This window comes from Gavialis gangeticus, unplaced genomic scaffold (genome assembly GCF_001723915.1).
Source record: "Gavialis gangeticus isolate Ggan-Ray unplaced genomic scaffold, GavGan_comp1, whole genome shotgun sequence".
Lineage (NCBI taxonomy): Eukaryota > Metazoa > Chordata > Crocodylia > Gavialidae > Gavialis > Gavialis gangeticus.
Genome location: NW_017729033.1, coordinates 32633597 through 32648615, shown reverse-complemented (window position 1 = coordinate 32648615; position 15019 = coordinate 32633597). Strand labels below are relative to the sequence as shown.

Genomic DNA, 15019 nt, shown 5'->3' with positions numbered 1-15019 from the left:
TAAAAGTTTGGAGATTATGCCTTGAGTTCAACATAAATACAGGAGATCTAAACCTTAGGAAGACAGCTGTCTTCTGTTACATCAGACGTCTCAAATATAAAACCATAGATCTGCTTGAATTTTGCTGATTGCTATGAACAATGTTGTGTACAAAAGTTTGGGGCATTATTGCATGTAGCAATAAATGCTATTGTACAGTAACTGCATGAAAAGTTATTAAAAGAGGCTAACGTTTAAACAATAATATATTCTTTCTTGTTAACAACTTAGCAGCACGCTGTTTGATCTTTTATAGTTCCTCTTGGCATTAAAAAACCCACATTAGTTACCAGAAAAAAGTCATATGAGAGATCACATTAGGAACACAAATAATAGAGCATGCAATGGAACAAAGCAACATTTCATCTATCTGAACACTTATTGTTTAACCATTCACCGTTGGTACAGTATACATTAGAGGTGTGAAACAGGCCATATTTGATTCAGATTCAGCCTGAATCTGAAAAAGCATGTTAATGCATGTGTAGACGTGCTCCCCCACCTCCCTCAACAGCCTCTAGTCTTTTTGTTCTCTGAACTCATTGCAGGAAAAAAACTGGGAAGTCCTGAATTAAGCATTTGAGATAAGAAACATCCCTGAAGGAAAAAAATATCCAAAAACAAAGCAACAATTAAAAGGGAACCATCTGGACAGAGTTTAGATGTCCTCGGCAAAAGAAAAAAAAAAGGCAGCACAGAATCTGCTTTCAGATAAGCATCATACAATTACATTTACTAAAAGTTTTCATGTTAAAATAAAAGCATTTATATTTTTAAATTAAATGCAAAGATAATACAGTTACATGTAGTTTAACAACTCTAACTCTTCTAGGTCACTGGTATACAAAGCCTTTGCATTTGTTTAGTAAATTATACAGAGACATAACATTACTACAGTACTCAAACCATCTAGAATGAACTTATGATGCTGAGCACCAACACAGGTTTTTACAACATAGGGTTCATCAAATAAGTTCAAATTTTGCCTGTGACACCTTTTAAACCAGGATGTCCAACCTGTGTGCCACAAGTGGCACAGGCAAACTCTGTGGCACACGGTAGATTGGTTGGGGACAGGGAACACAGGGCAGGAAGCAGAAACCTGAGCAGCAGATTGGATAAGGGAGAAAGATCAGAGTGGCATCCAGGAAGGGGGTGGGGCTAATTTGTGGCATCCCTGCCAGAAAAGTTGATATCCACTGTCTTAAAGTGAAAATTCATAACTGTTACCTTAGCACCTTCTCCAGAAACTAAAGTAGGTTCAATCAACAGCCTGGATGGAATAAGTCTAACACATGGATCAAATTCAGCCATAAGCAGTTTTCTTCATGTGTTAACATTTTCAGTATGTACTACAATGTGATATGCAAGGATTTAGAAATGAAAAACTACTTTCATCATTTAAAATGCAAATTATATTCTTAAGTTTGGCCTCAAAGTACATAAAGTGAAAAGAAAAACCTTTAGGGTAACCAGCTAAAAAAAATATAGTTCAATTTTTAATATAAAATGAAAATTGACATTTAGTTATTACCAACTAAACAGCCAGACAAAAATTTGTTCAGTGGACAGCTTAGCCTACAGTACAAAATCTGCAATGTGTATACAACATAAAATAACATCTGACTTCTGAAAGCACCAAGTATCTAAAGGATATTTATACTGTATTGCAAAATGGTTTAATGAAAAAATGTGATACATGTTCTTGTAAATTCAATTTAAGTAACAAGATGTGCTTTTTAGCTTCAAGATATTCACATTTCAATAGATAAAGTACATACCTTATCAAAACAATGTGTACTGTTCTAGAGTATAAAAACAGAACAAAAATATTTCCAGCCTAGTTAAATTCTTTACAAAATGTGATAACAGCGAAAAACAGTTAACAACTACAGGCATTTTCAGGTAGTAGTCCAAGTTCAAATGTATCATATATATCCAGCATAAAAATCAGTACTGATTTTTTTACCTGTAAAAATGTAAGAACCAATTTTGACTGCAAATATGTGCTTACTTCAACATCACCTCTTCCAAATGAAATTTTAAAAGGCCAGTTTCTGTTTTGTTATAAAATAACAAAGAAAATTCTGTACTCAAATATCCAACTATTAAACTTCAGTACTCATCCTTCCTCATTCCCTATTCTAATCTTAAACTATGTCCCTGATTCAGCAAGGTATTTGGGATAACTTGTGTGTTTATTAACTTAAATAACACACTAAAGTCAAAGGGATTATGTACATGCCTGATTACGGATATGCTCAAGTAACTTCTGACATGAGACTTACATAAGTAGATTCCAATGACATGCAAATCCAAAAAAAAAAAAAAATAGGTATTAAATAATAAAAAAAGTCTACTGAAAGTCCAGACAAAAGCTACCAATGCAGAGATAGTTAATATAATTTTTATTTCAAAAGATCAGTTTGTTTCCTACACGTGCACTAGCTAGTTGGCTGATACTCTGTTGGAACACGGAATCTTGCAAACGTTTCTAAGGGACTATGAATAACAATGAATGGCATGCCCTTTAGTGCTTGGAAGATCAGGTCCTATTTCACTACATCTGAATACAGCCCATTAGTTTCAGAGTGGCCATGTCTACACCACCGCCCTGCCAAGCCCCGATTCGTTCTTGCTACTCACACATCTCTTCTATGCCCAAGAATTAGGCAACAGGGAGGGTTTAAAGGGATCCTCAGCAGGTCACTCAGAACCTATAAACCACCTATATTGTATAATTGACAGGTTTGTGTGTGTGGGAAGCGCAAGTACCTTGGTGGGGCTCATTTCTCATTGGCAGTCCAGGACTTGGCAGGGAGGGGCATCAAACACAGTTCTAAACCAGCATGGAATCTAAATTGCCCTGTTTGTACAGAATAAAAAGGTGGTATAAATAGTTCCCAGTGACCTTCTGCTGTACTACAAAAAATTAGCTTTATCATTGTCATTCTACTTAGTTAATGTAGTTCTGATCTCACAAAATTCCTAATTTTAAGATCACAGATTTTTTTTTTTTTTTGCTACATGGCATCTTGTGTGTGTCACCAAACTGACATACTTTTTGTTCAGAGGGTCAAAGTGCTTTTCACGAGGCCGAAATTCTGAACCAGTAAACTCTAATTATAAAATTGGACTGATTAAATCAATTTGATATAGGACACATAATTTGAGATTTTAATCCACAGTGACCCAACGCAAATCTAGCATTATAGTGCGGTGAATGGTCACTGGAAAGACACTTGCGTAGTAAATCATTTTAAAGGTAATGCTCTCAAAAAACTAGAAGAGGGCCTCTTGAAGCAAAAGAATGTTCTGTAGTGCTGAATACTTGCCACTGGCTTCACATGCTGTTTATAATCTCTATTCTCATTCCCCATTTGGCCAAAACTAAAAAGCTTTGGCTAAAATAAATTATTTAACTGTACTTTTTTCCTAACAAATTAATGGCACTCATGTTAAACTAAGAGAAATAATAGCCAGTTTGTCACTTGTGGCTTTTTAGCGGAAGAGAAAGAACATCCCAACCTTTAGTAGCTTCTATTAAGTGCCTTTGTCCATGACTTATCCATTCTTCCTGGTCGACATATATTCTTCCACAAAACCAACACTTAAACATACACTTCAGTGTTTCAGCTGGTGAAGTTTCCACTACTTGGTAGTTGTTTTTATGGGTCTTCTTTAGCTTCATTTTTAACATGTTAGGCTTTTTTACTTGGCTTAACGTTTCAACATCCTGAAGTGTAAGCCGCCTATGATGTCGTTTCACTCCAAGACAACTACTTGTTCTTTCTGACAAAACTACTTTCAGGACATGGCCTTTATACTTGTTGATGGTCTTCATTACATTAATTACCTCTAGTGAATCAACATCAGGATGGTTTAACACAACTACAGGCTGGTTACGACGAGGGCATTTTATCAATTGATCCACTCTAAGAGGTACAAGCCTAAGACGTCTTGCTGTCAAAAGAGGCGTCATCTCAGAACCGTAACTGGTTTCTGACTGGATTCTTGTTTTCTTCTTAGAAATATAATCCCTGGAACCCGCTTGCTTTACCTTATTTTTTGGTGCAAGCTGACTCTTTGAATTAGATTTGCTCTGCTTAATTAGGTTATTCTTTTGATGCAACAACATACAATTTTGTTTGCTATTAGTTTTTGTCTGCACCTCTCTTTTTGATCTAAGTGTTATATTTCTGGACTGTTCTTTAAGTTCATTCTCTTTTGCCAGAGTAGGTGGATTTCTGCTTAGTTTCTCTGAAATGCTGAAAGGAACCGGCCTTGGTAAGAACATTTCTTTGCAGTATATAGAAGGAGGTGACGTTTTATCCTTATTTTCTACTTCTTTAGGGCTCTCGCTGCTGGTGGTATTCAGCACTCTAAGAACTGTCCCTTTTGGAATAAACACTGGGGTAGCAACATGTGAGTTTTTAGTAACCCTACTTTTAGGGTTTTTTGTAGTTGTCAGTGGTTGTGGCTGTTCTATATTACACTCTTCATTATTAATCACACCCTTTGATAATGTTTGAAGTGAAGATGAAGATTGTTCCAATTCAGTAGTGGGGACATTTTTTTCACAGTTTGCTGAAGTTTCTGGAGTCAAAGGCATCTTCTCATTGGAAGCATGGCACCTAACAGGCCTAGGTGAAGCAGCCAATGTAGATTTCATATGGGATTCAGCAGCAGACATCAACTGAGCAATCTTTCTACATAACAAAGCTGTTGACTTTTTATTCCGTGAATTCTTGTCCCATCTGATGCCCTCTGGGATGTTTTCAGCACCAGAGCTAAGTGAAAATACAGATGAAATAACAGGACCCTCTAAACAGCGATCTTCATTTTCAACTTTCTGTAATTCTAAAGATTCCAAAAGGAGATTGTTCATTTGACCTTTAGAATCAACTCTTTTTACACTACTTAAGCCAACATTTAAATCCTCCAATGATACAGTTTTACTAATGGGTGACTTTTTCCCTGCTTCAGAAGTTGTAAGAGGCTCTTTAACAAAATTGTTGTCATTGAACAGACATGTTTCTGGAGAGCTGGAGAACTGAGTCCTACATTTTTTGTCATTGCTATTTAAAGCCAACATGTTCTTTTCTCCAAGGACAGGGCATGAAGAATTTTTCTTCTCCTGAGAAGCCTGTAACAAAACATTCTGGGTTGTTTTATCTTCAGAAGCAGCAGCATGTAGACCTATAGATGTATTCAGGCTCTCATAACAGTGCAAATCATGACTTAACGCACATTTTTCACCAGTTAACTTATTTGAAGATCTAGGGCAGATGCTTTCACTATTATTAGTTACCGGAGATTCAATAGAAAGTTTTGGGATACCTGTTTTAAACTCAGCACCTTTCCCCAAATCTTTCACCATATCACAAGTTAACTTTAATTTGCCTCCCCTATGCATATCTGAGTTGCAATCTAAAGCATGAGAATTAGACAGATTAAGACATTCAGAATTCTTGTTGCATTTATCTGAAGCAAGCAGATTACCAACATGATCTAATCTGTCTTCCTTTGCTTCTGTAGTCAATAATTTGTTTTCAGCCACCGACATACTTCTTTTTCCTTCTGATATTTGTTCTAGATCTTGGTTCCCAAGTTCCTCTTCATCACAGTTCATAGATTTATTAGTTGTTTCTTCCAGAGGGATAAGTTTAAGAACCAACTGCTGTGTGCCATTCACTATTTTCATCTCTAGTAACTGAGCTAAACAATTTGAAGGAACAACAAGTTCTGAAGGTGCAATTACTGTTAATGGCATTCCAGGTTGTACAGGCTTCTTCTTTGGAGAATAAACTTCAACTTCCACATTCTGATTCTCATATATGTTCACTTCAGCTGGCCCCAATAAGCTTTTATCTTGGGCTGATGGTATATCTATGTTACATTTTATATCATCAGATAAACTAACTGTTTTGGCCAATTCTGTGCGAATCTTACCACAAGCTGCACTTGATGACAAATTTGAAAACTCATTTGGAAGAAGTACTTTTTTATCACATTTCTGCTTTATAGATAAAGTGCCCTGCTTTGGCAAGGAAGACCTCTTTTGCTCACGCTTTGCAGCCATATTTGTTAGACGACTCCTAGCGATCTTTTCATGTACTCTTCTGGTATGTTTTACTATATAATCATGTCGAATGGCACCATAGTCACAGTATTCACACTGATATGGAAAAATTCCAGTGTGCTTTACCAGGTGCCGCTGGAATTCTCCTTTAGTGTAGGATACATAATTACAGTGGGAACAAAGAAACTTAATCTCCTCATGTTGAGCTACGTGCTTTTTATACTGCAAAGGATCCTTTGTTGAAAACCGACATTTATCACAGTAATATTTACCTGGCTGAAAGTTTTTTACTTTAAAAGTTTTTTGGATTTTACTTGAAGATGGTTTACCTTGCTTTTTTAAGTCTGTGGCACTGACATTATCAGATACCAAATTGGAAGCCGGTGGACTGCACTTGTTACAGATAAAATTTTTGTCTTCAGTCCTCTTAAGCTTGTCACACTTTTGCAATCCATGCACTGAAAATTTTTGCACACTTCTGCATTTTATACAACCTACCAATGTCAGTTTATTATCGTCTGCTTCAGTCCCTTGGTAACAATTTTGGCCTTCATTCCTTTTTGGAGGATTTGTTTTATCCTCAGTAGCTTTCTTCGGGGATGTAGTCAAGGAATTACTTTTGTCATTAACAGGGCTGGCATATAATTTTGGCAAAATTTCCCTCATTTTCTTCAGCTGCATTTCAAAAGAAGTGGCCTATTGCCACATAAGTCAAACATAGCAACAGGAGATAAAATTATTTTCTTGGTGGTAGTATTTCATATGTTTATTAGCTATTATTTAGGCAACTTCTCTGAAGAGCATTCATTTTATCTTTATGAGGAAATGCTGCTGTAAGTTCTGCATTCAAAAGATTCTGTATTTTCACTTCTTTGATCAATTCTGTCAGCTTGGAGCACTAAAAATAGAAACAAAAGGTCAGTTCAGTTACTGAAACACACTTCCAAATGTTTTGGTAATCCATAATAATGATCTGCAGAAAGAAAAAAGTCTGACTCGAAATACCGCTTGTAAATCTATGATATTTTAGCACTGTTAGTGGAATCACATACTGACAATGGGTATTATCTGTATGTTGTAAAACTTGAACAATATTCTAAGCTAGTTTCTCCATGCTATATATTACTTTACATTCTTTTAAACTAGGAGTATTTAATCAAACGAGAAATCTGGCAGTCAACTGGGAGCAAAAGTGATGCATTCTCATGTTTTTATTTTTTGAGATGTCTTTAACTACCACACTTTTTAGTTAGACAACTCCTCAAGTACACTATTACACTTAAATGAAATTTTCTGATACTGAATGCTAATGTTTCTCATTAAAATAAATTGGGATAATAGTTCATAAAAAAACTAGGACAAAGCTTCCGGTTTACCTAATAATAGCAATGATGCAAACAAATCAATTTCTGTACAAAAAAGAAGCTTAACTACCAACCTTATTTCTTGTGATGCAGTAGTGATCAAAGATTAGCATTAAGATAAGCCTATGGTCTTAGTTAATGCACAAACATATGCCCTCTGCCCAGAAAAAAAATGAGAATGGAATTTGAAAACACAAGATGCAACAAAAGAACACAACGAACAGTGGGCTGGAAGTTGGAAGGGAGAAAAATAGAAGGCACCAACCATTGGTCGTTGACGACTATTTCAGAATATTTTCAGATTTTTTTCCATAGTTTTATGCTAAATAAAGTGGTATCTGAGCTACAACAGGTACTGCCTAGTTAAATGTGTAAAAAGTTCTTCAAGAGCATTCATAACAACTAAATAAAGGTAATTGATAGTGTCTGTCTATGGATTCCACAAACATTTAAAACCTACTCATCTTTCCTGGGTATGCATTTTTAAATATGTAGATCCCATTGCATAGAGGCACCTGTCTAGGTACACTGCACATGCATATACAAGGAAAGAGGCATTTTTAGGTGACGTTACATTACAATGCATTGTCTGCGAGACAGGTCCTACTCACATATCTACTAAATTACCTTCTCCCTGCTTACATATAGGTAATATTTGGTTTGCCATTCCATAAGCACAGTACAGCAACTACTTTAAAATATCCTCATCTGCTAATGTCCATCTTTGAATTGTTTGCATCATGATAAAAGGCTTTACAGCAATTTGACTTTGGTGGGACTTAGACTTTTCCTACAAATACCCTAGGGATGGCTCCTTTAAGCATACATCTCTGTCTGAGATAGTACAGTGCTTCTGTGGAATGCTGCTGAGAAAAGATAGTGATTCTCAAAGCTCTGAAAGGGCTTTAAAGATACGAGCAACTGCACAGATCTCATCAAATTCAGATGGCACCAAAGCAAATTTGAATAATGTACTGTAATACACTCCCTTGGTTCATTCCAGTTAGCCGCTGGGTTGTTATATACTGAATAAAATTGTAGAGTGCATCGTATGGATCAAAATAAGCTGTAATTATACGTTCTCAAAGGGGCACAGATGACATTCCCATTTGTAAAAAATGGCAGTCTCCTATTCAATCACCAAGGATTTCTAGCTGCCACTGAGTCATCTGAATAACTAAGATATTTTTATGATTGGAAAAAAAGTAATTTACTTGTTAACTGGAGGGCATATGCCTTCAATAAAGAATGAAGTGAAAATTCCTAAAAGGTCTATCTAGACTCTTTTCTCTTGCTTCTAATATTGCCTTTGTCTTACCCAAGCTGCAACCAAGTCAACTACTTTTCATCCAAATCTCTATTTCTTCTAAGCTCAGAAACAGATCTTCTGCTGCATTTCAGGATAAAGAAGAATGCAAAAAGTCTATTTGATTTTTATCAAAACTGAAGTGATGAATCCAGGCCACAGATTACTTTAGCAATGACTTGCATTGTTTAGAATGTAACTGCAAGTTCATCAAGGCGGCAAGGATAAAATTAATATTAAATATTATTGCCATTTTTTAAAATTGTGAAAAGACTATGTAACACAACATCATACACGCCAACCTGCAGAAATGACATGTTCTACACTTCGGCTTCCAGTGACTTGATCACAAAATATTAGAATTACAAGAAAGAGTATTTTATGCTATTTAAAACAACAGGAAGACAAATACCAAAAATATGGAAGAACAAGAACAAAAAGGTACATTAATTAGAGCAGTATTTAGTAAACCAACAAGAGAAGCTCTTGAAATATGTTTTCAGGAAATTGTCAGCCATTTTAAAAGGACTGATTGAGCAGACATTTCAAATAAGCTGTTCAGTTTAAAATGTAATATGTTTGATTCAGCAGAAACATTCTTAGAGCATTTCAGAAGACCTTCTGCTTTGAGTTTCCCAACCAAGGAGATAATTACATTTAGGAGAAGAAATCTTATATATAGATGTATGTAAAATCTCAAGCTTGCAGTAAACTTACATTACAATCCAGATAATGAAACAGATTGAAAAAGAATGAATAATCAGGTGGTGTTGTGGCAGAAAGCCCCCTTTGTATATTTCCCTTCTGGACATGGATATAACAGAAGCCCCTTCTTGCCTGCACCCTTCCACCCCCCCATTTTCTGCCAACACTTAGAAAGAAAAGAAATGCAGAGACCTAGCACATTCACTGCATGGGTGTGGCAAGACTTAGAGCAAGCCAGAAAACTGAAATGGCTTTCTGTAGGAAAAACCTAGACACTACATCTACATATTAATTAAGCCTCAGGGTCACTAAAAAAACAAACAAACTAAAATATACACCGCAAAAGCTGTAAATATATCCTGGTGTTAACCTAACTCACTTACTGTCCCCAGTAGCCTTTGATCCTCACTACCTCACATTGCATTTTTATATATTTCTCACAATGCATTTTCATGTTTCATCTGCCTTGCCTTTACCATGGCATTTTGCATTTTATATTTTATACTTTTAAACTCTTAAGGAATGTACTCCCCATAGAATTAAGTTACACCCTGGACCATTGTTAAAACCGCATTGAAATTGTAACTGTAAAGTGATAAAATCTGTTGACTGAATGCGAGTGAATGATGATCATCAGTAGACAATGGTGTAGACAAAGGAACTCCATTTTAAGTTAAGCAAGCTAAAGAACTGATTCCTGGAACTGAGCACTCACCCTATGGACTATTCCTGTAACCCATAACAATACAGCCATTAAGTCAATAAGTTATGGGTGGACTCCCAAAGCTTCAGGTACCAGCAGGCAGAGACCCCTGTGACTAACAGCTGTCAGGTACTACTCAAGACACATGTGGGACACGACCTCCAGATTGGGTATCCAACATGATGCTGGGGGATCACACAAGTCTGCCAGAAAGGGATAAAAGGCAGTGAAGCGTGACCCTCGTTGGCACCCTCTCATCCAGCACCTGACCTACCGAGACAGGATGACAAGCAGGCGACCCCTTTCTGGAGAAGACATCGCCTTGAAGGAAGCTGACCATCGACAGCAGACTCCAGGGCCTCGGATAGGTAGATATACTGGCACCAGTGCCCACAATCACTACAGCAGCCACTACATACTATATTACATGTGTCTGAATATGTGCGCGTGCGCATGCGCTAAGGTTACCAGTACCACCCATAACTCAAAGTTTGCACTTATGACGTTATTGGTAACTTCACATCAAATGAACTAGAATTTAGTATGGTCCCATGAGTTGGTCCTTTGTAGCTAATGGTGTCTTGATGATGCATCTTTTAATTTTTTGCCAACTCCAACTAGTGGTCTCCCTCTGCCCCTCCTCCCTCCCAAGTTTGGACATTCCAACTGGAAAAGTTTTGATGTGAGGGATTCTATTTTGAACAACTTTTAGCTATAAGCACATATTTTTTCTTAGAGCTAATCCTCAGTAAAGAATGTACAGCTCAAAGGCAGCACTGTGAACCTCATTAGCGGAGTGATTCTCAACCCAAGTACCATTAAGTCCTGGAGTGCCACATGATTCTTTTAAGAGTGCTGTGGGATGCCAGGCAATATCATTACTCTTAGATGTGCAAACACCTGCCTGATTCACAAGATAAACCTAGAAATTTCCAATAGGAAGTCATAGGGTCAAACATTCTTATTTGTTATGGTCTTTCTGACTGCTTTGCAACAGAAGAGTTGTTCTATCTTATTTCTGTAGTCAAGTGAAAGCTAAGAGCTAGCATTTTCTAAGGGATGTCTCAAGTCTAAGGAGGAGTGCCTAGAGTCTTTAAAATGTTAAGAACTACTGATTTAGCGGAATCAAATGGTAAACAAGTGTTAGGATAATTAAAGAACCAAACGGAAGAAAATCCTGAAAATGTTAAAATGACCTAGAATGCTGTTTTTACTTCTAGTGCCTATGTTTAAAAGATGTAGGGGGAAAAAAAACCAAGAAGAAATAATTTTACGATAAACAACAAAAATTATTAGAATAAAGACAAGATACCTGAATTAAGAGGGACTGAAAAAAGAGACTTATTTTTTGACAAAGTGAAAAAGGAATACACACAAGAATATAAAATAATGAATAATACAGAGAAAGTAAAATGTGCATTCCTCATTCTTATGTCATAAGTTAAATAGTGCAATTGTAAAGCAACACTTTAAAATTATGAAGTAAATACTCCTTCCTACCCACTACATGACATCATACCTTCAGGGATAAGAGTCACATATATCACTGAGGTCAAGAAATGCAAGACACACAAGATGTCAGCTTTGCAATGGCATGTATACATTGGAAGGCTTAGCTTAACCCCATGCTATTAGAGGTTGGAAAGAAATTGTTTCTACATCCAGGTTATTCCAGAATCACCCAGCACAGGTTTTCCTGCATCAGATGCTCAAGCATCTGGTACTGGCAACTGATCTAGATGAGGTGCTGGCAATTCTTATGTTCTTAAAACTTCTACTTAATTCAGTGGTGCCAATATTAGGCCCATTATAAAAAGGCAATGTTCCCTTTTTAGTGTATGGAATCTCTTTATTTTAAATGCATGTTATTAATAATGCCTTGCAGTGTGATTTTGCCATACTCAGTTTTACAACACCACCGAAGCAAATAAGGTACAATTATAACAAAATGTATGACAGGTCATATTCCCTACACTTGCAGATTGAATGTGATGATTTAGTTAGTATCACAAATCCAAGATAAGTAAGAGAAAAGTACAAGAGAAAAAGGATTTGGATGACATCAGATGTCACTGTATAACAGGGATATACACCGCCCTTCATCTTTAAAAGAAAAATATTTGTTTCATTTTTAAGTGATTTTATCTAAAATTGACATCTATATAATAATCTGGTTAAGAATCACTTGTGTCACTGAAGTGTCTCTATTAACCAGAGTTTACATTAATGCTGGCCCAATTCACTGGCCATTACCATTCACTAATGTCAGACTAAATGTGCCGACTGTGATGCATTTCAAGAAGGGGCTTCTCCTGAGTACTGTAGAACAGTCGATAATATACCGCAGAGCAAGCCACTAAATTAAATCAAAAGGACAATACACAATTAATTTCTTTCAAAGAGGAGACTTAATTTCCAAATGATTATTAATCATGTTGTCCCAACAGCTACTGTATTTAAAGTTCAATAAAAAGTTTTTCCTCTCACAACAATCACAGATACACACACACACACAGGATTAAAGACAGCAAAGGGCCATGTATCAAGTTTTCAAAGCTTGCCTTTATTATAAAACGCACACAATTATTTCACATTTTGCCTTTATGTAGAAAGTCCCCACCTTAATTATACCCAGAAAAAAAAACCTTACTGCAACTTACTATAATATAAAATTATGCAAAATATCCTGTTAAAGACAAGTTATAGTTATTGCTGTAAAATAATTTAAACATATTTTGTTCAGCAAGAACATTAAGGTAAAAACAAGCTTTCAGTATACTGTGAAGTAGCCAAGAGCCCTGATTCTGCATTGAAAGAAAACGGAGAAAGAGATCATATGGTTTAGTGAAAGACTGTGTCCTCAGTTTATTTATATCTTAAATGTACAAAATTCTGTGACCTCTCTCGAGTAGAAAATTACACAGTAGTCCTCTTATGAATTTAGAGAAATGCCTCAAAGTGCTTACTGTTAATGGGCTTTACAATGGTCTTTTGAAGAGTACTTGAATATGCATTTATCTGAGAGACACCTACATTTGCTTAATACTGGAAATATAATATAACCAGCTTTTAACATCAGATTTCATCATAATATTCTAAGGCACTTTTATAAGCTTTAAACTATATATTTATTAATAGTCAAGACATATTTAACCAGAATTCAATACCGTACTAAGTTTAGGAGCTGTACATTTAAAGACAAATAAGCATATAGCAATGAAGTACGGCACAGAGGAACATGAATATAGAGGAGGAAGGACATCCTACTTATAAATGCATATTCATGTATCCTAGGCCCTAATCCTGAAAGCATACTTGTACCTGTGCCTAGTTTGCAATTATGTATAACACTACAGATTTCAACACATACTAAAGTTTGCCTATTTTACATGTGTCTTTTGGTCCTTTTACCCCGAACAGACCAGATGTCTAGAATAAAATAGATCTGCAATATTTATGAACACTGGATGAGGCAGTCTCCTCTGTAAGTGCGTGGAAACTGGATACTGAAAATATATCTCAGGACATTTACTCTAAACCTCTGATAAGGTAGCATCATTTCACCCAGAACATTAATTATAAATCATTACATGCAAGTAAAACTTCTCAGCTCCACAACTGCCTTAGGAGACTTCATTTTGAAATACTGAAATTCCAGACAGAGAAAGATTTAATTTAGATAAATCGACTGCAGTTCAGCCCCAACAGTGATGATATTTATCTATGTATTAATAAAGCAGGTTGAATCTTCCCAGGTAACTGAACTAATGGCTGAAGTTTCTCTTTTTCTGAAGAACTGACAGGGATGTAAATTTAGGAGGACAGAGTGGCTTCCCAGTGGAAGCATGAGGTCCCCTGAAATCTAGTGGGAGAAACAAACTGCAGAGGCATGACCAACTATGCACAATGGCTGGGCAGCAATAAACTGGACCCAGAAATAAACTTGTTCGCAGTCAGGGTGTCCAGACTGTGGAATAAGGTCCCTACAGAGGTGGTGCAATGGTGCAATCGCTTACCCTGGAAATCTTCAGGAGGAGACTGGACAGTCGCCTTGCTGAGGTCACCTGACCCCCAATGATCTTTCCTGCTTGGTGCAGGGGGCTGGACCCCACGATCTTCTGAAGTCCCTTCCAGCCTTACAATCTATGAATGAAAATCGCTGGAGATTTCAACTGGGTGTGCCAATGCTCCTGCTAGGACCGCAGCCGGAGGTTGCTCCTAGAGGGTCTTGCCCCTCCAATCAGAATGAGACGGATCACCACACTCGGGGTCAGGATGGGACCTTACGCAGTGCTCAGACAGGTCAGACTGTGGGGGATTCTGCCTTCCTCAGTCGCGGGGGCCAGCCCTCTCCCGGGCATCCCTCCAGCATATATCAACACTTTTGGTTAAAAGCAGATGTTGGCTGCCCCAGTCTCCCTGCTTTACCTGCGGCAGGTTAGGGTGCTCGGTCTCGTGTTGCATCAGGGTTGACGGTAGTATTAGGAAGAGGTTAGGTGTGCGTTATATGGGAGGGTTTAGCTAGACACGGCCCTGCCTCAGGCAGCGGGATGACCTCTGGGGGTGCCTTCTGGCTCTGCTTCTCTACCATTCCGTGACCCTTGAGCCTTGAGCAAGGGGCTGGACGAGGTCTCTTGCAGCCCATCTGCTGCCCGAAGCTATAGCAGAGGTCACTGTGACGGCTGCAGGGTCCAACGGAGCTCCCTACCCCCCACGGCGCCCCCGCTCGGGAGGGCGCGGCTCCGGCTCCCTCTCCCCTGGCAACCGGGGCCCCGGGGGGGCGCTGCGGCCCATGCAGAGCCGCCGCCGGCCGCAGGAGG

The 15019-nt window shown here is 37.6% G+C and overlaps 1 protein-coding gene across 1 annotated transcript in view; it reads right to left on the bottom strand.

Annotated features, from left to right (window-relative positions):
• Nucleotides 1–789: 789 nt before the first annotated feature.
• Nucleotides 790–15019, bottom strand: part of ZNF518B (zinc finger protein 518B) — a 14599-nt gene continuing 369 nt past the window's right edge. Inside the window, exon 2 of the mRNA XM_019526523.1 lies at nucleotides 790–7019. Within this exon, the coding sequence (XP_019382068.1) occupies nucleotides 3527–6802 (3276 nt within the window). The 5' untranslated portion in view covers nucleotides 6803–7019 and the 3' untranslated portion in view covers nucleotides 790–3526. The remainder of the gene's footprint in view (nucleotides 7020–15019) is intronic.